Source organism: Gallinula chloropus (assembly GCF_964237585.1).
Source record: "Gallinula chloropus genome assembly, chromosome: 3".
Taxonomy (NCBI): domain Eukaryota; kingdom Metazoa; phylum Chordata; class Aves; order Gruiformes; family Rallidae; genus Gallinula; species Gallinula chloropus.
This window is the reverse complement of record NC_140087.1, coordinates 51367437-51390883: the sequence shown is the minus strand read 5'-3', so window position 1 is coordinate 51390883 and position 23447 is coordinate 51367437. Positions and strand designations below refer to the sequence as shown.

General features: G+C 47.7%; 1 protein-coding gene across 1 annotated transcript; it reads right to left on the bottom strand.

Moving 5' to 3' along the window:
- Window positions 1-301: 301 nt before the first annotated feature.
- Window positions 302-19118, bottom strand: RSPH9 (radial spoke head component 9; the record flags this gene model as incomplete). Its single annotated transcript, XM_084261942.1, has 5 exons — window positions 302-462; window positions 17070-17216; window positions 17768-17897; window positions 18470-18632; window positions 18892-19118. 5 exons carry the CDS (start codon window positions 19116-19118, stop codon window positions 302-304), a joined length of 828 nt encoding a protein of 275 aa, XP_084118068.1.
- Window positions 19119-23447: the final 4329 nt, after the last annotated feature.

The window sequence follows — 23447 nt, the reverse complement described above, 5'->3', positions numbered from 1 at the left end:
CTCTGTAACCAGACAGATGGCCTAGGCTTGATTTCTGACCTAGGGCTCTGCCTGACATGGAAGAAAATGCCATTTGTTACTAGCTAAAGGATCTCCAGTGACACATTACAGGGAAGTCAGTCTGGAGCTGATGGAGGATTGCACCCAGCAAAGTCCTGGGAAAAGAATTGGGGCCAGAGTCCGGTCACAAATGAGCCTTGCTGAAGGTGCAGAGGTTTCACACATTTATTAGAACAAGCAGTAAACAAGTATCTCCTAAGGGTAAGATCTAAATGTGCTTGAGTCCTCCTCCCAGACAGAATCACAGCATGAAGGGCAGATCTAAGTTCTTCTCGCCGGTGCCAAAGTAGACGTAGCCATATTGCTTGGTCACTGGGACATGGTAGAAGGTCAGTCCCAGCCACAGCAGGCTCCGCAGCACCACCACAGTGCTTCCCTTCTCTAGCTGGACACTCCAGGAGCCTGTGGGAAAACATGTGCTAATGAGTCACTGCAAAGGAGAAAGAGGCAGCGCTCTTGGAGCCAGCTGTCCCTAAGCTGGGAGTAGGACTGTGGAGGGTTCTGCCTGACCAGTTAACAGTGCAAAGGCTGCACTGGAGTTTGTGACACCTGAAAAGGGGGAAGTCAAGGAGATAAGAAACCTTGATGCCCTTTCTTCTGTTGTCAGTTCAGTGTTATAGGTGACCCTTGTTTCCAGATGTGTGTGTCTAGTTTCACACAGTAGCATATTCCCATGGCTATGATGGTAATGTCATAAGCGTCACAGGAAGGGACCCTTGGAGCTCCAGACTTGTGTACTTGATCCAGGCTACAGCTATTCTTGGCTGCTTCTGAGTGGGCAGCAAGTTACTCTAACAAGCTCTGCCACCTACTTGGTCTAGCTAATAGCTATAGAGAGCCAAGTCTAGCTACAGCAACCCTGCAGAGGGATGAGATTTCTTCTTAAAATAAACTTGCAGCATTAGTAGTGGGAAGAGGGTGGTGCTTTCCTGCTCCAGGGAAGACTGGTTTCCCTGATGGAGTGACTGGGGAAGAAGAAGAGAAAGTGAAAAACGGGTTTTTTCCTATCTCGGAGAGATTTACAGAAAAGGTTAATTCTCTTCAGTCATTCTTGGCTCCACCATTGAAGAGGATGTGCGTGGTAGGGGCAAAGGGATTCGTTTCTGTATTAATTTTGCTTTGGCTCTGCAGAGGAGGTTCAGAGCCAGTGTGGAAATGCAATTTCTCCTGAATGCAAGGAGCTCTGAGCCACTGAGTATTTGTTTTGCGTCTGACACAACAGCCTGGGAACAATGCCGGAGGGGAGAGGGCTGGAGCATCAGCTTGGATTCAATGCCCGAGGGCCAGGAGCTGCCAGGAGAAGAAAATACCAGCTTCAGCACCAAACCAGTAATGCCTAGGGGCTACGATGTAGGGAAGAAGGTTCCTGGTGAATCTTCAGCTAAAAGCAAAAGCAGCAAGCCCAGATGAAAAAATTGCAGTGGAGCTGTCAGGCTGCTCCTGGCCTAGAGTCAAGCGGTCACCCTATCTGCACCCAAAGCCAAAATCTGCCAGTTCCAGAGTAATCAGCCCATAATATGCTGGGCCAGTTAGACAGTATTCATCCCTGTAGATAATTTTAGGCTCATCAATTTTATGCTGTGACTCATGCATACTCATGTCATAGTTAGCCTGGGGAAGGGCTTCTGTGATTGCTGTCAGCTGCCAGTCCCTCTCCTTCCCACTAACTTCTGACTCCTGGCCAATTTTAGTCACTTCCGACACCGGGCTGAAGGGCTTGAACACCCCAAGTTCCTACAGCAGGTCTGCACAGGATGCAGCCCCTTTGTTTGGGGCTGTTTGGCTTGCCTGGCGGCCAGGAGGCAGCAGCTGGCTGGGTAACGGGTGTGTGCCTAGCTTGGGGCTCCTGCACGCTCACCCACAGCACATGGGGAGTCTTAGGCAGCTAATGGAGAGCCACACTAGTTGAGGGCTTGAGAGAAGTTGAGGGGAAACATATGTATGGTGGCTGCAGAATTGGAAAGGAATACCCCGAAGTCCTGTGAAAGCCAGGTGTCACAAGTTGTGCTGCTCACCTGTCACCCATCTTTTGCCTTTGTATTTCTGTACTTCTCAAAGTTTCTTGGACACCACTGTTTGCCCTTCTCCTTCAGTAGCAAGTTCCACGGGGTTGTTAGACCATAGTAAGTGCAACAGAAGTCCTGAATCATCTTTGATCTGTTATCTTTCAAAGTACTCTCCGCAGTTCTGTGCAAACATGGAACTAAACCAACTGCAAGAACAGGCTGCCTTCTGTGACAGCCCCTCCACTTCCTAACCAACTGACTGGCTGCAGGACCAAAACACAGGAGACCTTCACAGTCCTGAGAGATGGGAGATTTCTGCACAGGAGAGCTTGCTGCTGACTCACTGAGCTCCATGTTTCCACTAAAGACCAACAGCTGAAATCACAGTAAAACAAAGCACTACTTGGCAAAGGGCAGGATCAGTACAGGCATGTGTCTTCCTCCTTGCACTGTGACATTCTTTGCACAGGTCCCAGTTAAATCATGAGCTAGTGTCTTCACAAGCAGTGGTTTCACATACAAGGCAACCCCAGTCTCATGCAGTCTCTCCAGACAAACTGGACTGGATCTTTGTCATACCTGGAATTAATACACATATTGTGGTTCAGTCGCTGGGATTTTAAGTTCTGACCGATTGGGTCTCACAAAAAATCTGCATTTTCTTTAGAAGCTTCACTACTTGGGTAGCATGGAAACCCAGATGAAGAGCACTTCACTACAGGACAGATATCTAGTGGCTGAAGCACTACAGCCATCTGCTGTCAAAGGACAAGCTTTCCAACAGTTTCTTGAACTTTGCCTCTACAAGTTTTCAGCATAGGGGTGCTGAGCACGTGGGTTCTGAATGTAATTGTGACAAATCACTTTTTCCTCTTCTCTGAACACTGAACTGACTGCTTCTGGTACAGGATTCCTGCAGTTGGAACTTGAGCCTGTTATCTGAATACTGGTGGTTCTTGCTGCAGTTTTACACATGGTTTGCAGGGGTGACTGTAAACTTTTGGCAATGTTTCTGACAAAAAAGATCATGGAATGAAGAGCTCTCATTGTGTTTTGTTTAGGGCCAGTCCCCTGAGAAGTCTCTAAGGACAGGACTGAGCCTTGCCGTGCTGTTGAAAGCCTTTAGAGATTATCTAGTTTGCTAATGCCTCCCAATATACTGACAGCATCCAGCAGCCTGTGATAGCTTGTATGTGTATGCTCATGTACACTGATGAACCCTCTGCTCTAAACTATTTTAAAAGAACAAAAATAAATGCCTGAAGTGTGACAAGTGGGGAAGGTGAGAGGGAAAACAGGGATATTAATGTTCTCTGGAACTACATCTGGATTCAGACTTCTTTTTCATGGACAAATTCATAGGAAAGGTAGAGCAAATCAAGCTCAACTTTGATTAAATCCCCTTATCTATGCTCTGGGGCAATACAGTACATGGATCCATGATCTCAGAACATTTACCCAGTGCTACACAGGGTTATCAAGCTCTGGAGATTCATCAGGAGTTAATTGTGCTGATCAAAGGAACTTGCCGTGCACCTTCACGCCTGGCAGAAATGGACAGAGGTAACTGAAGGCAGCTCCTTTCACTTTTACACTACATTTCTGAAGGCTGTGATGTGCAGCTGCCTCATTTCCCTGCCACCTGGGAAAGCTGCAGACTCTCAATGGGCTCAAATTTGTCATTTCATAAATGTGAGACCTTTGGGGAACATTTTCTTGTTATATTTTTCCTCTGATTGTTGGTTCTGCAGCTAGTTCTAGGCAAATACAGACAATAAAGGTTTGCTGATGGTGCATAAGTCTTCCTGTGAAGTGAGAGCCACAGGTTACTAAAGGGCAGCCCCACCAGACTGACACAACATAGGTTGAGGACGAGAAAAAATACAGGAAACTGCAACTGTCATTTCATTTTCACTCAGATCCTGCTTTCAGCCAGAATTGTGATTACTCACAGAACTGCTCTTCATTCTGCAGAGCCAAACAGCAGCAGCACCACATTCCACCTTTTACTAACCAGATCGCTGGGGATATTTTTCTAGCCCAGATATTGAAGGTGATTTATTCAGGATACTTTCCCAGCCTGGATTTTGCAACATGGCAAAACCCAGTCAGAAGCTGCATTTGATACACAGTGCTGGTGTCTGTCTTCTAAGAAGCATTAAACACATTAAAGTTGTGGAACCTATCTGCTCACTTTGCTGCTTTTCTTTAAATGAAGAAATTAAGGCACATGTATTTTTTCCATACATTAGCAGCATTTGAGGAAGTGGTCCAGGAAGATATATATATATATATGAGATAGGTAGGTAGGTAGATAGATATTTGAACTCTTAAGACATGGAGAAAGATGCTCTCTTTGAAAGATCCGAGGCAATTGTATTCTTTTCCATCACAGCTCAAAACCTCACAGTCTCCAAACAAGAAGATGCTTTTGCAGGTCCATCTTTCTTGTGGGAGTTTGAAATAATGTCACAAATCACTGAAAGTACTCTAATCAGTAGGTAATGATCAGTATGAAATAATTGCTTAAAATTAATATGCCTTCTTTCCTCCTTCAAGAGAAAACCTTAGAAATACATTTAATGAAACAGTATCAAAAGCAATGAGGAGAATTACAAAAATTAAATGCTGCTTTAATCGCTTTTCTCTCTCTTTTGTTTTAAACATCCCTGGTATAACAAATGGTTCTGGAGTCAAGCCATTGCACAGGTAGGTGTAGGTGTCTATTACTATAAAAACACAGACAGAGGAAGCTGGGTTCAATCATTCCTAAAACTGGCTCAGAATATCCCAGGGCAGTCCCTGTGCTCATCATTGCCCCTGTGTCAGACAAACAAGTCTGAGAGGCTGGGAGGCTCAGAGTGTCGGTCTGTAGGGTACAAAAAGACTCTTAGATAAAAGCCAGGAAAAAAAAATAATGTTATTTGCATTGGAGGGAATACAACTAAAACCAAAACAACAGGCAAAAGCTGGCTTTCCTGGAGTTGAATACTGATTTTAACTTGCATCTACATGTGAGCTGTAGTCTGTGTTGTCCCTGAACCAGGCAGCAGAGTTAACTTCAGTCATCACACAAAGCTCACTGAGGTGCAGGGAACTGGAGGTCACTGCTCTCACACTAGAGATTTCTCACAGTAACACTGCTCTTCCATTCTTCAAAATACTTTTTTTTTTAAAAGAGCAAGTTAGTTCTTAAGCTGCACCCACCAAACCTAGGGAAGCCAAGCACTGTCTGTGCTGAAACTATTGCCTGTTGCTTCTCCAGAAGGGAAGGGAGGGAGCTGCTGTGTGGGAGGAAAGAGCATGGGAAAAATATCCGCTGGATGAAGATCTGGAGCTTCCTATTCCCCCTTTGGATCAAGCTGCAGCCTCCACCCCTCCAAGCACAAGCAGGAATTCTGAGGAGTTCCTTACATCTTTCCCAAACAAGAAAGTGCTTTGAAGATCCTGATGCTCACGCAGTGTTAAACCGCTGCCTTTTTTTATGGCCCTTCAACAGCTGCCAGGACACCAGGGCTGAATTTCAAAAGTCAACCTCCTTCGCAGCTTCTTCTTCCTTCCCAGTCGCCAATAGAAATCCCTGTCTCATCCCCCACCCCACGCCTGTCTCTGCTATGGGATGAATCTTGTAATTCACAGAGGCAATAGGGTGCATGAGACATGAGCTTTTAAACAAAAGCCTTTTAAGAAGGCTGTTTGCAGAAGAACTTTCCTGCTGTAACTGGTCCACTTTCAGCATGACCTCTCCTAACACTGCTGCTTCAGAGCTGATTCGGAAACACCTCGTTGCAGTGCAAGCTGGAGAAGCAGCAGCTTCAAGACCCAGACAGCCTGATACAGAGGTTCCATGTTGCAAAAGCTCAAGAGAGGGATGTAAAAGTGACATTATCAATTCCTCTTCAAAGGAGGAAACGTCTCGAGGGAAAAGCAGCTCATACCATTACCACAATATACACGGCCACGAGAGCGGGCTAGAGCCCACCTGGCAGTCAGGTACCCAGTTACAGGACAAACATTGACACCCAGAGAGGGGCAACACCACCGACTCCCTTCGCAAAAGCAGCCCCGGCTTCACCGCCTGACCCTACGCACTTGGCTCTGACAACGCTACGCTACACCCCTGGGATTTCACTTCCATTTCCCTCCAACAGAAAACCCTACACTGGGAAGAGCTTCCTACTCCTAATTTGCTGTCCGCAGGGAGCAAAGACAAACTGCAAAGCGGAGCAGCTGTAGGGAAAGGTCACTGTGCTCTGGCTCTCCGCAGAGCTCACCACGCGGGCGTTTCACACGCAGCCGAACAGCCGTAAGGACACAGCCCAACACCCTCACGTGGGGCTCAAACTCCTTCATGCCACTTACTGGCTGCAAACTAAATCTCTTCTCATTTACTTGACACACCACCTGCACCCCATATGTTAACGCTGCTGTCAATATTTCCAATTCCCCATATAACTATTTAATAATAAGCAAATAAAACCAGACTGGCTGCAGGTTCAGTACTATTTTAAAAAGCCTCAGGAGCCAGGGAAGCACAGCTTACAAACAGTCAGATGCTGCCAAGCAGCTCTTGCATGGTCCTAATGCCTGCCACGTCTTTGACACACAAATACAACCATGCCCAAACCTCAAATTAGAACGATCTTACTTCAGAGGCTTTTTCTCTCCATTATCCTTTCCCACTGGGGATTCCTCTTCAGCACAAATGATTAAGACAGGCCTGGGCCTTTTGTTTACACACAGAATACCTGTTTCCTGCTGACAGGGAAGACTTGGGAATGGCAGTATTGTCCCAGACACACAGTATTCAGGTGCCTCCAGTACTCAGGCTGTACTCAGGTACCTGACAACTGTGCTGCTTTATCCTATTGAAGCAGCCTCTGCTCTCAAACCCTTATTGCCCCCTTCATCATTTCCATCATAGAGACCACAAAAGTGTATCTACAACTCAGTGAACCAGGTCAGGGAAAACAATCTGGCTGGAAAATAATCTAGCCAAATGTAAAGTTATTTTTTCCATCTGGAATCTGGCTGCAGAGACAGCAATGCCAACACAAAAGAAGGGACAATACACAGACATAAATGAACAGCAAAGGATGGGAAAGACTGAAAAAGCTAGCACTCGAGTAATACACATCCAATTACGACCTCCCTTATAGCCCAGTTAATTTGCCCTTTAGTCTGAAATTCACCTGATAGTTACAATAGAGCTAGAATGCTTTTTGCTTTTTTTTTTTTTTTTTTTGTGGTGGTGGTTGTTAAGAAAAAGATGCAGGCTTTGCACAGAAAGCATCCAGAACAAAGATTTGGAATGGGGCTGCACACTAGAGGAAACAGCAAGACAATATGCAATCAAAACATAAAAGCAATAGGAAAAACTGATTAAAATCCCTGCTATTTGGATTCTGACAACTACAATACAGATCACTCTGTCTTGGTCTCCTGTAGCAAATTTAGAAATCTCTCCGAGTGGCAGAGCACCCTCCTTCCAAAGCCCAGGTTTACGCTGGATCCCGTCACACTCCATATTTCTTGTTCAGCTGGTCGCTGTGGAAACGTTTTTGGAGCGTGCCAGGAGTCACGTAGCATCTACCTGGGGAGCCCCTGCATTAATCCGTCACCTTCGTGGGCTTCTCTGCGCCCATTGGTTGGTGGGCAGAAAAAGAAGGAGTCTCTCGCCCCTCCCTGCTCGGAATGAAAGACGCTTCCTCTAAATCTTGCTACAGGATTTCAGGCTCAATTCAGCTTCTTTGGGGCTTTTGTCACCAAACAAATGTGATGTCTTTGAAAGAAAGATTAACAGTTTGATGAAAGGGTGCAATGGACAGCTTTGTTCTAGCCTGCTTCCCCCTAGAGCTTTCGGTCACTGTCACTTTCTTACCCACGGGAGAATATATCTGACTCTCAGAGGAGATTATGGCCACCTTGTAAGATTTTGCCTCTCCTGATAACAAAGCAGTGGCCACTTTGAGGAGGTGATAATGATGAACAGGGGCTGGATTAGGGGCAAAGAACCTCACATTGATCTCTGAATTCTGAGAGAACACAAAGCAGTCGATGCTGGGATTCAAAACCCACCAAATGCTTAGAGCACTCCAATTCACTCTCCTGCAGCAGGGGCAAGGCTGCAAACCCTGCCAGTCCCCCTGGTTGCACTTCTTACTTCATCACCGAATTAGCAGGACTAGTTAAAAGGGCTTAGGACAAGGAACAGATGTCTCAGATTATAAATTCTTCGTATTTTCATACCAAACTAGATACCAATTCTGGCCCAAATTACCCAAAGAGTTTACCAGTTTCTGAGCAGGCTGTCACACTGAGCATTTCCACACAGCACAGCGCCGTTGTGTTGCTACTCAAGCTAATTCTGAATATTAAAGATGCCTAAGCAGCTCCTAATGCTTGGGGTAGCCCAGCCGTCTCTTCACGGCACAAATGCTGTACAAATACACCCATAGATCAACTGTCCCTTGTCCTTCTCCCTCTACACACAGCCACACACCCCTTCAGCACGCAGAATTTCAACCTGTGTCACTGTGTACAGTACAACAACACCCGCTGACTTCCTTCCTTCCTGCAAAAGGTCTATGGCCAAAAGGGCAGCGACTGGCAAAGCAAAGCTGTGTGTGGGGCTGGCACCAACACCAACTGCTGCACGGGCAGGAGCTGCTGCCACTCTTTATGTGGAGCCTTCTCAGAAACAGATCGCTCGTTCTGACTTCAGTGACACACAGACTGCTCCAGGTTTTCCCTCGCAAGTCATTTTTCATCATTCCCTAGAGAAAGAGTTAGGCCAAGGCTGACTGATGCAGCGATAAGACTGTAGTACAACTTCTGTTTCTAAAAGGCTTTACCAGCATTTCCCATCACTTCAGACTAAAAGTTCATCTCCTTTTCGTGTCCAGTGAACCAGGAGCTGAAATGGAGACAGGGTGGGCAGTGGCTGCTTTTACTGAGGAGGAAAAACTTTACACACAGTCCCTGGAAAGTGGCTACCAAGACTACGCTTCTGTCCTCATTCTTTCCCAGCAGCAGTCAGGAGGACTGAAGACTCCACCACAGCTCTCAGTTGATAGGTAGTCCTGCTCCAGTATAAACTCATCCCAGGCCTCTGACTAAACAAGACCCCTGAGGTGATACAGACCCCAAAGCAGTGAATGCACAGCTCTATTACCCATAGAAACAAAGCCCAAGGAAAGCAGACTCCCTTCCAGAAATCAAGGCAGACCGTGGACAGCCAGTCAAAAGCTATAATACTAGCTGGCTCTGGAGTCCTCCTGCTGTGCTGCCACGTGAGATGTTCCAGTCTGATCCTGAACTCCTGAGCTGGCAGCACCCCAGCTTGTAGGAGGGACAACATCTCGTATTGTTCCCAGGCAACTCTTGGATCACTGCAGGAGTGGCCCTAATAGTCTCCAAAGGCTCTCTAGTCCACCCATCATTAGCAAAAATTAAGCATGTCTCTATTTTTGAAGGATACAGGAGACATACATATGTATTTGTGTATGTCCATCACATGCCTGTGATCACTAAGGATGCTAAGAAAGCTCCTGAGAAGTCCAGTGACTGTTACAGAAATTGCCTAAGCTTGGCCAGAGTCTCTTCTCCATACCTACAGTTCAGGAGGTCAGTATACCACACACAGTCTGGAAACTCTGGCCATACCTTCTCCTCAGTTTGATGCTGCTCTTGGTGCATTTCTTTCTCGTCTTATTTTTCTCTGGTTTCCTTTTCCGTACTCGGCACTGACAATGCTGACACCATAGTGCGCCCTGCTGGAAGGCAGCAGCTACGGCCACCTGGCATTACAGCTCGGGGCTGCCTGACCAGCTTCAGCAGAGAAACTCAGGTACGGATGCTTTAACTAACAACCCATCGGGCCAGCTCTTCGATTCGATCCCCACGTCGAAAGCCAACCGCTCTGATGCACACTCATCTGTTCTGCTCCTCCTGTACCCCTGTGTTGTAAAGCTTGTTTGTCAAAACCACTTGTGTGAACGTCAGGTAGCTCCAAGGGATTCTGTAGCTCAGCCTCACACACTCACCGAGCTTAGGGATCACCTCTCCTATCCACCTTTGAGCCACACTAGGCATCGTGGTCTAGATTTTGGCTACCTCTTTTTCTCCCTGCTAACGGGAAGCACCGTCCCCTCATTCATTATGTGTCTTTTAGTTTGGATTTCAGTGAGACAGCTTGAAAAGCCTTGTCCCCGCGTGGCTCTTGGCAGGATAAGGAGTAAAGTGCTCTTGCTCTCAGCTTTCACGGAGCTGGGGAGGTGCTGCTTATTGTTAAGAAAGGCAAGGGGAGGGCTCAGGTCACATCTGTGAAATGTTAGCGGTGAAGGGAGGATGGGTGAAAGTAGGTGGCCAGCCCAGCACAGCACTTTGCTGGAGTTTGCGAGGCCGCTGGGGAAGATAGGCAGCCATTTGTCTCAGAGCCCTGATAAGGCACCAACTTGCTCTCTGCTGGCTGCTCCGGGTTGTAAATACCTCTCTGCAGACACAGGCTCTTCGAATGGCAGGAGACAGAGGCTGATAGGAGATTAATCGCCTGGAGGGGTGGGTCAAAAGGAAGTTAATTAGCTGCGTTAATGCATGGAGATAAAGCAGGTTTGTGTCTCCTAGGTCTGTTCCTCCCAGCACCTGGGCTTCTGGGGCAGCCAGGATGGGGCTACCAAAATGGGTCCTGAGAGTGGCTGAAGGAAACTATCTCCCACTTAAAAATGTGACCTCTCCATCTTCAAGGGACTGTTAAGCACCAGCTTTTGCCAAACCCATAAGTAGCGTGCTCATGGAGCTCAGGAACAGGAGTTTAGTGTTCTAACCCAGGCTACTGTTCAGGGAGCTTACAGAAAGGCTTCTGCCCAAAGTATTCAGCCAGGGCAATAGTCACAAATCCCTTTATAATGCTGTATCAAGAAGGAACGCTCCAAAAACACTGCGCGTTTGGGTGAATAAATTGGAGCTACAGGCTGAGTGGCTGTCACCTCCTCCACTGTTGAAATGGTATAAGAGCTGAAATGATTGTCTGTCTAAGCACTTCTCCTCTTTCTGTAGCTGAATCTTGAAACAGTAAGTGGGCAAGGACTCAGCACGATCCACCTGGCCACTGTATACCTACTCAGAGTGATGCTATAAAATCTCTCTCAGCATTACAGAGTCAGCAACTACATCTCAGGGGTTGGTTCTCATCCGTTCACCCTGCACAATGGACAGTGGTAAGTCAGGAATCTCCTCAGTCCTCTTCTGACCCCTCATGCAGCATAGTTCAGGAAGCAATGTCAACTGTACTGAAAGGCCTGCAATTAGCATTTGGAGGCCATTGTCACCTTTGTTTTATAGTCACTGACAGTGAAGAAGCCTGAGCTAAATATCCCCCTCTGCAGCCATCGTCAAGTTTACAGCCAAGCATACCAAGAAATCATCTGTTCTGGACTCCTACATGCCACTGCCCATTAAACTGAACTCAGTTACTCATGCCTGGGAGTACTGGACACTTGTATTGGTGTTTGACTAAAATAATTCCCAAGAAGAAGCTAAGATACCAAGAGGCACAGACTCATCCATTGCATTTGGTAGCTGGTAGTCATTTCACTGTTAAAATTTGTACCTAATTTTTCATTTTAGTTTTTCTGGGGATAATTTTCAGCCACTGATTCCTGCTATGCCTTTCTCTATTATAGTACATAGAACTTCAGTACCCAATACTTAACTCCATGGAGTATTTACACAGTGTAGTACAGCCATTCTCATGCTCTTTTCTGTAAGGTAAACAGATTGAACTGTTTATGTCTCTCACCAGCCCTTGAATCATTTCGTGGCTCTTTTCTCTCCAGTTTTGCAATGTGCAGTAATCCAGTCCTGATTCCACTGACAGTATATGCAAAAGTCAAGTCACCTTCCTGATCCTATTTGCTATGCCCTTGTTTACACACCTTCAGGATCAGACTGGGAGCTGGTGTTTGGTGGTTGTGCCTGGATTTCTTTTCAGAGCCACATATTCCAGAGTACAAGTCTGGCTTCCAGTCCCTGCTCTCAGATATGTGATTTTGCAGGTAGCTACATCAAAATGTACTGTATTTAATAAACCCAGTTTACCTGATCTCTTTAACTGTCTTGTCATTTTTTGTCCCTCCACGAATCCCTTACTTCTAGATCACTTGTGTGTAAGCTGAAGAATATCAGCACTGGTACTGGTTCCAGCTGAATCCCCTTCTGACCCCTTCCAGAAATTCAGTGATTTCTGAATCACAGCTACTAATCAAGAACAGTTATGGGGAATATTTCTGCAATGCTGGGATTTGCTAAAGGTTAGCATCACAAGTCTCCTGAGATAATGATTTTAGGAGTGCCTTCTCTGGCTCTGCCATTTTCATTTTTTGTCAAACAGAAGAGGTCGCTCAACTCTAGCCTCCCTTAGCAAACAGGCTGAAAACTGCCTGAAAAGGTATTACATTAATTTTACATGAGTACATATTCTTTCCAAAAACAAACCCAAAAAGAAATATTGAGCATTTCTGCCTTCCACATTCTTATCAGCCTTTTTACCATCACTCTTTAGTGATGGTTTCCAGTACCACTACTATGCTTACTTTTTCTCTCAATACACTTTAAAAAGTCCTGCTTAAGTTGTCACGGATTATTCCAGGTTATCCCAGCTTCCTTTGTCATTTTCTACTCATTATCAACTCCAGTTTATATCAAACATTAATTGTCCCCAACTTTCTTTTTAATTGTAATTCCTAGTTTTACCAGTGACCTGCAATAGCCAAAAGCAGCCATTTCTTGACTGGGAGTCAGGACTTCTGACACTCACATCTTTTCCTGTCTACATTTTTCTTTGCCTCTGACATACCTCTGCTCCGGCATCAGGTTTTAACAGTGCCCTGTTGGTGTCCCTTATCTCCATCTCAAAGTGATCTGGAATCACTTTGAGCCAGGAATCTCTAACAAACCTTCAGAGTGGAGTTATTGCTTTTCTGAAATGTCATTTGAAGGCACCAAAGAACTGAAGTCTCTATCCCCTATTTTGCTTCTTGTCCAGCTTTCCATTCCACACTAGTACCTTAGGCTTTCTCCCATCCCCTTCATCCTTGCCTGACTACGGTCACATTAAATTCATCCTTATCCCCTCCATTTTCACCTTCCCCATCATGCCAACGCCTGTCAAGTGACTGTTATTTCATATCTACCCAACATTAGGTCACTGAGTGAAAATGCTGTAGCATGCTAGGAATTATTGCTATTTGCTTTGCCATTCCATTCTCTACAAGCAAAACTGCCAGGACCAGTTCCTGCAACGTTATCGCTCCGGGTGCCCAACTCCATGCAGCAGAGAGGACCGTGCTGGCGATCTGCCAGCAGCTGAAAGGCCACATCTAATTGTGCATAAAGTTGAGCAGATTGTCTGCTCAGAGTAGAGCAAACAAGCTTATCTTTAATGCAGACATATGGCCAGCAAAGCCTACAGATCCCAGCATGCAACCTTCTGGCCAGCTGGCCATTTGGATCAGAGTGGGGCACTGCATGATCTGATACTGCGGTGTCAGAAGATCAGTATCGCAGCCCCTCCGTGTTCAGAAACCATCAGCCAGGCCACTCCAATGCAGGAGTTTGGCTCAGAGCTGGAGACTTTAAAGGAGATGAAGCTTTTGAGACAGGGTTCACATTCTCCCACTTTTCTCTACCATCACTTTATGAAAATGTACTTTTTTTTATTAAAAGCTAAGTCAGGCTGTCACTTGTCTCTGGGAGCTGAGGCTCCAAGAAAAAAAAAGACAAGACTCAGAGTGTGATTAAGGGAGGAGCAGCAACATATTCTGAACTCTTAAAGTGCACAGATAACCTGATAGATAGATACAGAAACAGAATCTGGAACCTGCAATCACCACAGATACCACTGGTAAAGATAAGGTTGGCAGACGGTTTTGCTAAAAAACTCCAGGTTTTCCAGTCTTGCACTTTTACCCTTGTTCCCTTTATTCAACCTGGTTTTAACTTCCTTTCTTCCCACCTCTCAGCTGTCACATAAAATGTTCTCTCTGCCTCCAACTTTCCATTCTGCAAGACACCTCTGCTCTCCTATGATGACACACCATACATTTTATGACAGTTACCCCCTTCACAGCCTTCACAGATGCTCAGTCTCCAATTAATAAAGAACACTATTCCAACAGAGTCGTTACTTTTAGGTTAAAGTCACCCCTTAATCTCTGAGACCTGTTCTTTAGGTCTTTTAAGATGCTTGGGAAATTCTAGCCAGTGCAGGCTGGGAGCATCACCCAGATGTCGCTCACCCTTGGTCAATTTTTTGTGTATTCCTTGAGGCCAGAGATGATTCTGGCTTCAGTCACAATTCTAGGTGCAATAGATACACGAATTCCTATTTCTGCTCTGACAGTAACTGTCCAAGAGAGAATCTAGCCAGGAGAGGCAAGAAAAGCCTCATGTCAAAATGAGGGGATTTGCCAGATCTATGAACATGTCAGGAAACAGAAAAAGCACCGTCTGCTCTGGGTCAGGACCCACATGCACTGGCAGAGTGGAAGGAAAGTGACCCCAAGAACCACAGTCTGAGTGCCTTGCAACCAGGAGTGAGTGACTTTGGCAGAGCCATGCTGGTGAAAGCAGCAGAAAGCCTGTGTCTGCCCTCTGTTCTTTCTTTTCCACCACATTTTCACAAGCAACCACAACTATGGGCAACCTGAATGCTTGATAAGGGTGTGTGTGTGTGTATTGATCATTCTTTAATGTCAGCCCCTCTATCTGCATATGACAGAGTGCAATTAGAGGGGCTACATGTCTTGCTGATCCAGTAACCAGTTCCTGTCTTAGTTCCTTCACCTGAAAAGCTTTTTCCATCAATCCCCGGCTTCAGTCCAAGAAAGAGCAGGACAAAACTGGAGGAGGACTCTTTATCAGGGAGGGCAGTGACAGGAAAAGGGGCCATGGGTTTAAACTGAAAGAGGGCAGATTTAGATGAGATATTGGAAAAAATTCTTCCCTGTGAGGGCAGTGAGGCCCTGGCACAGGGTGCCCAGAGAAGCTGTGGCTGCCCCCTCCCTGGCAGTGTTCAAGGCCAGGCTGGATGAGGCTTTGGGCAACCTGGGCTAGTGGAGGGTATCCCTGCCCATGGCAGGGGGTTGGAACTAGATGATCTCTGAGGTCCCTTTCAACCCAAAGCAGTCTGTGATTCTGTGAACACAGAGCGAGCTGCGCGGGTGCAGTGATGAATCTTCCCTTCCATTAGGAAGCACTCAGCTGCACTTGAGCTCAGGAAGACTTTGAGAAGCAACTTTTTTCGAGGAGGCTGAGACCAACACTAACAGCAACAGCCTCCCAGGAAAGGAGTAAAGGTGCACACTTACACAGACCTCAGCTGCCACACGAGACAAAGGTGACAGCCACACAACTGAGCCCCGCTTTCTGCCTGCCACTGGGTAAATACAGCTGCAAGTCAAGCTTGATTTAAATACTTTCCAAAAGCTGCCATCTTCACAAATGACCTGCCAGTTGCCTGGTCCCTTGAACTAGAGAAACACTGCAGAATGTGATCTGTAATCTTTTGAAGGTGCCATTCTCCATTACAGCTGAAAGTGGCTAAAACCAGCTCTGTGATGCAAATTGGGCAATACTTATATATATATATATATATATATATGTATATATAAGTATATACTTGTGTGTGTATATATATGTATATGTCTATATGACAAAGCCTGAAAAGCTATTTACAGCGCTGGAAATTCACTGTCCTTCTAGCCAATTCCGTCTGGCACAAAATGCCTACTATCCTACCCTGCTATTCCAGGATAGGAATAAAAGAGCAAACCTAAATTCTGGTTGTATCCCAAGAATCCTCCTAGACAGCAGGATGTGAAAATGCTTGGCCCAATCTGCAAAATGCAGAAAATCAGCAAAAAGTGTTTAGAAACAAATCACAAGTCATTCCCATCTCTTTAGAGAAATATCCTGCCAGTGGAATTCCTGAAAGAGAGCTTATAAGTATAATAAACAGTTGCCCAGCAGAACAGTGGAGATGTGAACTGAAGAGATATTTCAGTGTTTTCTTTTCTCCTCCTACCACGTGTAATCCCACTAGATTAACAGATTACTTCACACTATGGCATTTCTAACACAGTTTATCAAAGGGAAAGTTTGAATTCTGCCCCTTAGAGATATCAGTTTAGCGTTAATGAGAGCCCATTTAGATAAAGAAGAGCAATACTGGGTGGGAGGAGAGGTGTGAAATACTTCAAGCTACATAAACTCCCTCTATCGCTGGCAGAGTTATCTCTCCCCATAGAGACACCAGCTGTCACAGGCTTTACAGGAGTCAGGAGAGAGCACGCCACTCAAGCAGAGGTGGTAACTGCTGGTGTGGTCAGAAGACCTGTTGTGAGGATGTTACAGCCCTGGTACTCTTACATAGTACCATTGTAAGCATCTGTAATTTAATTCAGCACAATAGTTAGGAAAGGATAAAGTTCATTTACAGATTAACAGGAAGAGAAGGCTGCGGGGGAACCTCATTGCAGCCTTCCAGTACCTGAAGGGAGCATACAAACAAGAGAGGAATCAACTTTTTAAAAGGCTAGCTGATGGCAGGACAAGGGGGAAGGGACTAAAGCTAAAGGAAGGAAGGTTTTATATGTTAGGGGGAAATTTTTTGCAGAGAGAGTGGTGAGGTGCTGGAACAGGCTGACCAGAGAGGTGGTGGATGCCCCATCCCTGGAGGTGTTCAGGACCAAGTTGGATGGGGCCCTGGGCAGCCTTGTGTAGATCCAGGCCTGGAGGTTGCTGGCCCTGCCTGTGGCAGGGGGGTTGGAACTCTATGATCCTTGGGGTCCCTTCCAACCCAGGCCATTCTATGATTCTATGATTTCCCCAAACATAACAACTCCAAAGTGACCCAACAGTGACCCACGCCTCGTCTCCCAGCAATTCCCAGGCTACTCAGACTACTTTCCCTTTCACTGCACCTTTTGATTCTGTTACCTTTACCTTGTGGGATATCATGCTCCAGAGAGTCTAGAAAGTCAGTGGATGGGTCCAGATCAGCCTTTTCCAGCAGGGTTTTATTCTTCAGGTTAACAGGCTCAGTAAAATGGAAATAGGAACTTAACTTTTTTGCCTCCGTCAAAGACAGACCTGCAAAGAGCCGTTGGTGACCGTTAATACAGTGAGCTGGGCCAACATCCGCTACACCATCGGATGCCATATTGGCTCTTCAACACTCACAGCATGGGACAGAATCACAATCTTTTTTTCACTGGACCCCCCAGAAGAGCAAAGACTTGCCAGACATGGGTGGCAGCACTCCTCCACGCTGTGGGTTGCAGTCCATGCTAACAGCAACAGGCACTGAGCTGAGACCAACTCTCTGTGACCGTTTGGTTACATTCTATATCTAGGTTGAGAATTCACTGCAGCTATAATCGCTAAACACTGACATAAACTATACACAGAGAAAAAAGAAACTCCAGGTTTAATGACTCAGAGCCATTACTGACTTTCCTCCCACCTTCCTGAGTTGAATCATGCACCTTAACGTTAGTGATATTGGATTCTCTCCTCCCTGTTCCTCTTACCCAAGAGAAAAATAAACCTGGAATCAAAACGTCAACTAGAGAAAAGCATCTTCCTTTGCAGCCTTCGTGATCAAAGTACAGTTGATCCCGATAAAGCCAATGAGAATTTACCTTCAAAGTTTCTGTTTTCGTGCACAGACCCAAGGGGAGTCTTCACAAATGCCCCCCGGGGGACGATACCAACTGCTCTGTCTATCTGTTCTATCGTAGCTATGAGCCGGGCCTCCTCCTTGATCACAGGCTTTAAAGGAAAATAGGCAAATTTTAAAGGCAGGGCTTTCCTAGTTGACATTTCTGAAAATAAACTTGAAGTGGCAATAGAAAGCACAACAGACTCATCAGCTTGGAGCCCGATGGCACTAAGAGGACGACAAATGGAACGTTCTTCTCATAAGAATGCGGCTAGGAGCAGACAGTCTAGACTCACCAGAGAATTGACTGTCCCTTCCTTCACCCATCCTTTCCTCCCTCTCAGTTACGCTACTTATGACTTGTTCATTCAGTTACCAAGAATGGTACCTGCAGTTCCTACGTAAAGCTTCAGAGATGGCAATGACAGCTGGTGCCAACCGTGCGTAATAAAACATAAACCAGGAAGAATGTTTCCCAGCTGTATCTAACTCCAGGAGTAACCACAGTTAGAGTTCAATCGGGAAGCCACCGCTGTGCTATGATGGAAAAGAGGAAGACATGTGTATCCTGCCCTAGCACGGGCTCAGGCTGCTTACTGCACACAAGAAGGAGCCGCCACCTGTCCAGCACGAGGGGCACAGCTGTAGCAAAGAGAGCTCGCAAGCGTTTCGCTGTATTTACCTGCTTACCATCTGCAAACAACCGCTCAGCGTCTTCTGCGCTTATCCCAGTGCACACGTACTCGAAAGAGGGATCCCCCTGGAAGCGGCCCTGCAGCAGCGCTGCCCGCGCAACCACCTCCCCAGTCGCCGGTGGCAGGAGGCTCCATTCCACGCAGTTCAAGCTGCCAGTGACAAGCACGACACAGGCCCGAGCCAGTTAAGCTGGATGCAGCCTTGCCAGGCTCCTCAGGGCCAGGATCCTCAGGGTCAGGATCCTCAGGTCAAGGCTCCCCCCGCCCCGGCTTCCCAGGCCCCTCTCGTCTCCCATCACTCCCCAGACCGCCCTCCCGAGGCCGTTTAGGCCTCTCCTGCCCCCTCTCCCCAGGACGGTGCCCGTCCCCAGCACGCAGGGTAGGTGAGGCCCGGCCGGGCCCTCCGCACCTGTAGAGGCGGCTGCGGGGCGCGGCGCGGTCGGGGCCCAGCCCCTCAGCGATGTAATAGGCGCCGCGCACGCCCTGGATGCAGCCCCAGAACCAGACCCGCTCGAAGCGGTAGTCGCGCTGGAGGAGCAGCAGCGAGGCCCCCAGCACCGCCCGCTTCTCCGGGCTCAGCCCCGCGCCGCCGCCGGCCACCAGCTCCAGCGCGGCGGGCAGCGACCTCGCCTCCATGGCGGCTCCGCGTCGCCGTTGCCGGGCAACCGCCGCCCGGGAAGGCGGTTGCCGAGGCGACGGGGTCAAAGGTGACAACGTGCTTCCGCCGGAGGGAACGGCCCAGAACGTCAGTCACAGTGAGCGCCCTGGCAACGGCGGCGGGGGGTGGAAGAGGTGCCGACACGGCAACGGCGGGTCCCGCCTCTCCGCTGCCATGGAAACGGCGTCGGTGGGCGTGGGCTGACACCGGCCGCCGGCCCCGCTGGGCCGTGGGGCCGGGCCCCCATCTCGGGAGGGCCGAGTGCCCAGCCGAGCAGTCCCCCGCCAGTGAGGCCTTACTGGGCCCTCAGTAACTCAACGGCAGGCACGGGGCCGACGGCTCCTCCCGTGCGGTTCAGCCGCCTCCCCGGGCAGGGCCGGGCCGGGCCTGCCCTCCGCGGGGAGCCGAGGAGAGCAGGGCGGTCACGGCGAGGAGGCCGTGGGGTCAGCCCTGGGCTGCTTCTGGAGCAACGAAGGAGGAAGCGGGGCCCAGGAGAGCCTGCAGGCAGCTGCCGGTGCAGGCAGACCCGTCCCGTGCAAAGCTAACCCCGTCCCGAAAACCCAGGGGTGCTGGTTAAGGAGGCGGTTGGGGACTGCGGGGGGAAACGGGAGCGGGCGCTGTCCTGCGTAGGTGTTCCTGGGTTGCACCAGGCCTAAATCCAAAGGTAAGTCCCAAAACGGAGGCTCAATACAGTTGCATTGCACAGCAGCTGGGACCCCAGAGAGGTCTTCGCTTTGCCCCATGAACAGCAGCGAAAAATAAAGGAGAAAAAAAGAACCCTCTGACTCTCAGTGTGTTATTTTTGCAGCTCTTATCTAGCTCGTGCACATCTATAAATACATGGCTTGCTTAGAAATGACAGCATTTGGAGCCCTCTTTGGGGGCTCGTTTTGCTGAATCACGTACAGGCACTCACGAAACAGCTCCTGCCCTAAAAACCTTGCAATCCAGTTAATACAAAACCCAATAAATAAGGAATGAGATTGTGCAGCTGCTGAGACAAATAGAATTTCTGTTTGACGTCTTCAGGATGTTTAAGCTTTTCTATTCGGGCATTATGTAAATAAATATCTGTGAGTGCATTTACATTTCAATCCATTGTCACCTCGTAAACTCTTGGGTTTCTTTTTCATCCATTTCCTGCTCAGTTCTAAGGAAAACAGCGATCTGGGACCGCTGCCTGTAGCAGCCGTCACCTGCTTGTCTGTCAAGCGAGATGTTTAACGAGCCGCACCGCACACAACCTGGCCCATTACAGAGTGACTCAGGTCCCTGGAGGCTAACCGCTCGCTCCCCTTTGATGTGCCCTGCGCAGAACACACAGAAGTGACCTCACACTTTTTGTCCCCACTGTCACCTACCGCTGCGCCACGGTCTGATCTTTCTCTGCAGGAATGGCAATTTCCAGGCTTTGTAAATTCGTTTAGTCGCTGGTGACCCTACGACTATTCTGTTATGGCTGTTATCCGGCCAGTAAACAGCAGACCTGGGAGCCAAACTTGTTTCATACGAGTCAGAGAGGCAACCTGAGACCATAATGAATTTCTGCCACTGTCAACCACAGCTGGATTCAAACCAGATGCTAACAGCTGAGAGGCTCTTTAGCCCGTTATGGATCTTCTAAGCCACCCAGTCTCCAGCCTTTGCATGTCTTGACTGAAGATTATCAAAAAGGAAATCTATAGCTTAGGGAAATTCTTCCTGGTTCAGTAAAGTCTGGTGGGTAACTGTACCCTGCTTTGCTTTGTCTTGACCCCAATTACTAAACACTGATAAGGATCGGGAAGTAAGTGGTTGTATTATTTAACTAATGAAAGGTCAAAAGCGCTTCTATTCAGCAAGGTCAAAGGTTACCATCACTGCTATTAAACAGCCTGAAAGCAGTTTCTCCCATCCTTTGCCATCCCGGGCTGAAACAAGGAGCCGCTCAGCAGTGGGGCAGCCAGGAGGGAAGAGAGGCACCAGGCATCACTCAGCCAGCCGCTGGCTCCGTGGCTTTTCCCTGAGACCTGCTTCAGGGAGGGAGGTGCCATGCCCCAGCAGGGCACTGCATCTCCCACAGGAGTACTTGAGCTCTCCTGTCTTTGCCCAGCACACACACATACCTGTGCACCAAAACAGTTTCAGCTCCACCCTGTTAGAGTTGGCATCCTTTCCCGTAAGAAATCACACTCGGGGTCCCAATTTGCAGCATCAGAGTTAGACCTCTTGAAATGCATGTATGTCACTGCTGAGTGCCTGGTGATTCCTGTATGCCTGCACAGCTTTGTAGAACTTTTGGAAGTACTTCTAGTGGTGTAGTAGGAAATGAGCTCATCATCCTTCATATTCTTTAGTACGCCTCACCTCAAGAGAAAGAAAAATAGTTATTAACCCACGTCACTATTTCTGCTGGTACAGATTAAGGCAGCTGCCCTCAAGATACTCTTGTGGGACAACTGTAGCACTGTCCTTAGCATCCATTAGGCTGACACTGCTTGCAAGTTATACCACTATCCATCATCCAGGTCACCTTTACACGTGGTGGGCACAGTCTACAGTTGGTTCTGATGCAGCAGGAAACAGAAAAGGGTTATTCCTTCCAGGTGTGCTGAATATAAAGCCTGTTTTTCCTCCTAGTTATCTCAAAAGTTCAGATTGTCTCTGGTTTCAGAAACATTATGGCTTTGAAATATTTTCCTGCGTGTCGTCTTGTATAAGGCAAACAGGATAGTAAAAGACAGCAAACAAGACAGGAAAGCACAGAGGTTTTCTCAATAAGGAAGGCATGACAGATGGCTGCTTGACAGAAGGGGAGGAGACTGTGGATGTCAAAGAGTTGAACAGACTTCAAGAACTGCAGCATGAAGTCTTGAGCTATGCTGAGTATAAAGTAAGGAACTGGAGCCAAGGACCAGTGTAACAGCAACAGAAAGGACCGGGGATGTCCCTACCTGGTATAATACAGGGACTTTCCTCTGACTTGGAGACTGTACTAAATATGGCAACACTTTAGGAATACTCCAACTGCAAATTGTTCATGGATGTGGGTCTGTTGGCTTGTCTGGGACCCATGCCACAGTGAGCTAGCTGTGCGCAGTCACTGGGACACTCAGAGAGGAAGGGGTGAAGGTGCAGTGTGTGCCGTGGGCTGGGCTCCTCCACATCTGGGATCCCTGCAGTAGCATTCCCAGCCACAAGTCAGCAAGAAATCAGGCTAGTAGGTCAGGGTGGGAACAGCTGTGCTGAGATAAAGAGGAAATCTGCAGGAAGACTCTGACAAGTCTACCCTGGAGATTCTCTTTGGCATAATCCTGGGCAGGCAGTACGCCCAAAAAAGTGGTTATCCTGCCCTACTTGGGAAAAGGCAGGCATGAGAGCCAAAGAGCTTTGTGATTTTCGTGACATGAAGTTTTCTATGCCTTTAAGGTTCATTTCATGCTTTTCATCACTCCCCTAATGGCATCCATCCTCCTGACTGCTCTTGGCACAGGGGACAGGTAAAGAGTTTACTAGGGTAAGAAGTACCAATGTGCTGATTATATCATCTTGCCTGGGCATCACATGAGTAGCTGTGATTCTTCCAGCTGGCAACTGAACACACACGTCCTTCTTTGTGCTTTTCAGGTACCTAGAGGGGTGAGATGCAGCCCTCTGACCTTGCGCCCACCATGCTGCCAGTCAAACTGCCGACAGTCTGAGTGGGAGGATGCTGCTGAGGATCCCTGGGAAGGGAAAAACAGCATGGTGGGAAACTGCTATGTAAGCATAGTGGTTAGGCTCCAGGAGGATTTAATGCATTGGTAAAGTCATTATCCACGTTTCAAGCCATGCATCATCCTCACGCCGTGGCGCTAGGAGTTTATATATCCACAGATAACCAGTCGGGTTTTGTTCTGACATCTTGAGCGAGGATCGGCACCATGTGAAAGACTGCTGAATTGTTCTGGTGATTCTCTGGAAGCTGCTTGCTGGCAATGATCCCTGGGCTCTACAAGTCCGATTTTTAGGACTGACAGTCGCCTCATTTCTACAAGCTGCCATCACTACAGTGAAACGGTGGAAGAGCATGTCTTATAGCAGGAGGGACCTGAATGATCGAAGATTTTCAGATCCACAACCAAGACTACGTATCACAGAGAGGAAAGAATCAGCAGCCATCAGTATGCACAGTCTTGGTGTGACAAGGTATAATCAGCTTGTCCTTGGAAGAATAATCCAACAAGTCTGCAGCTTTCAGGTAGCTGCAGGCAGAACCTCTCTAACCATTGGCAACCTGGGCAATGCATAAGAAATGCATGTGGCAAGCTGACAGTGGGACAAAGTTT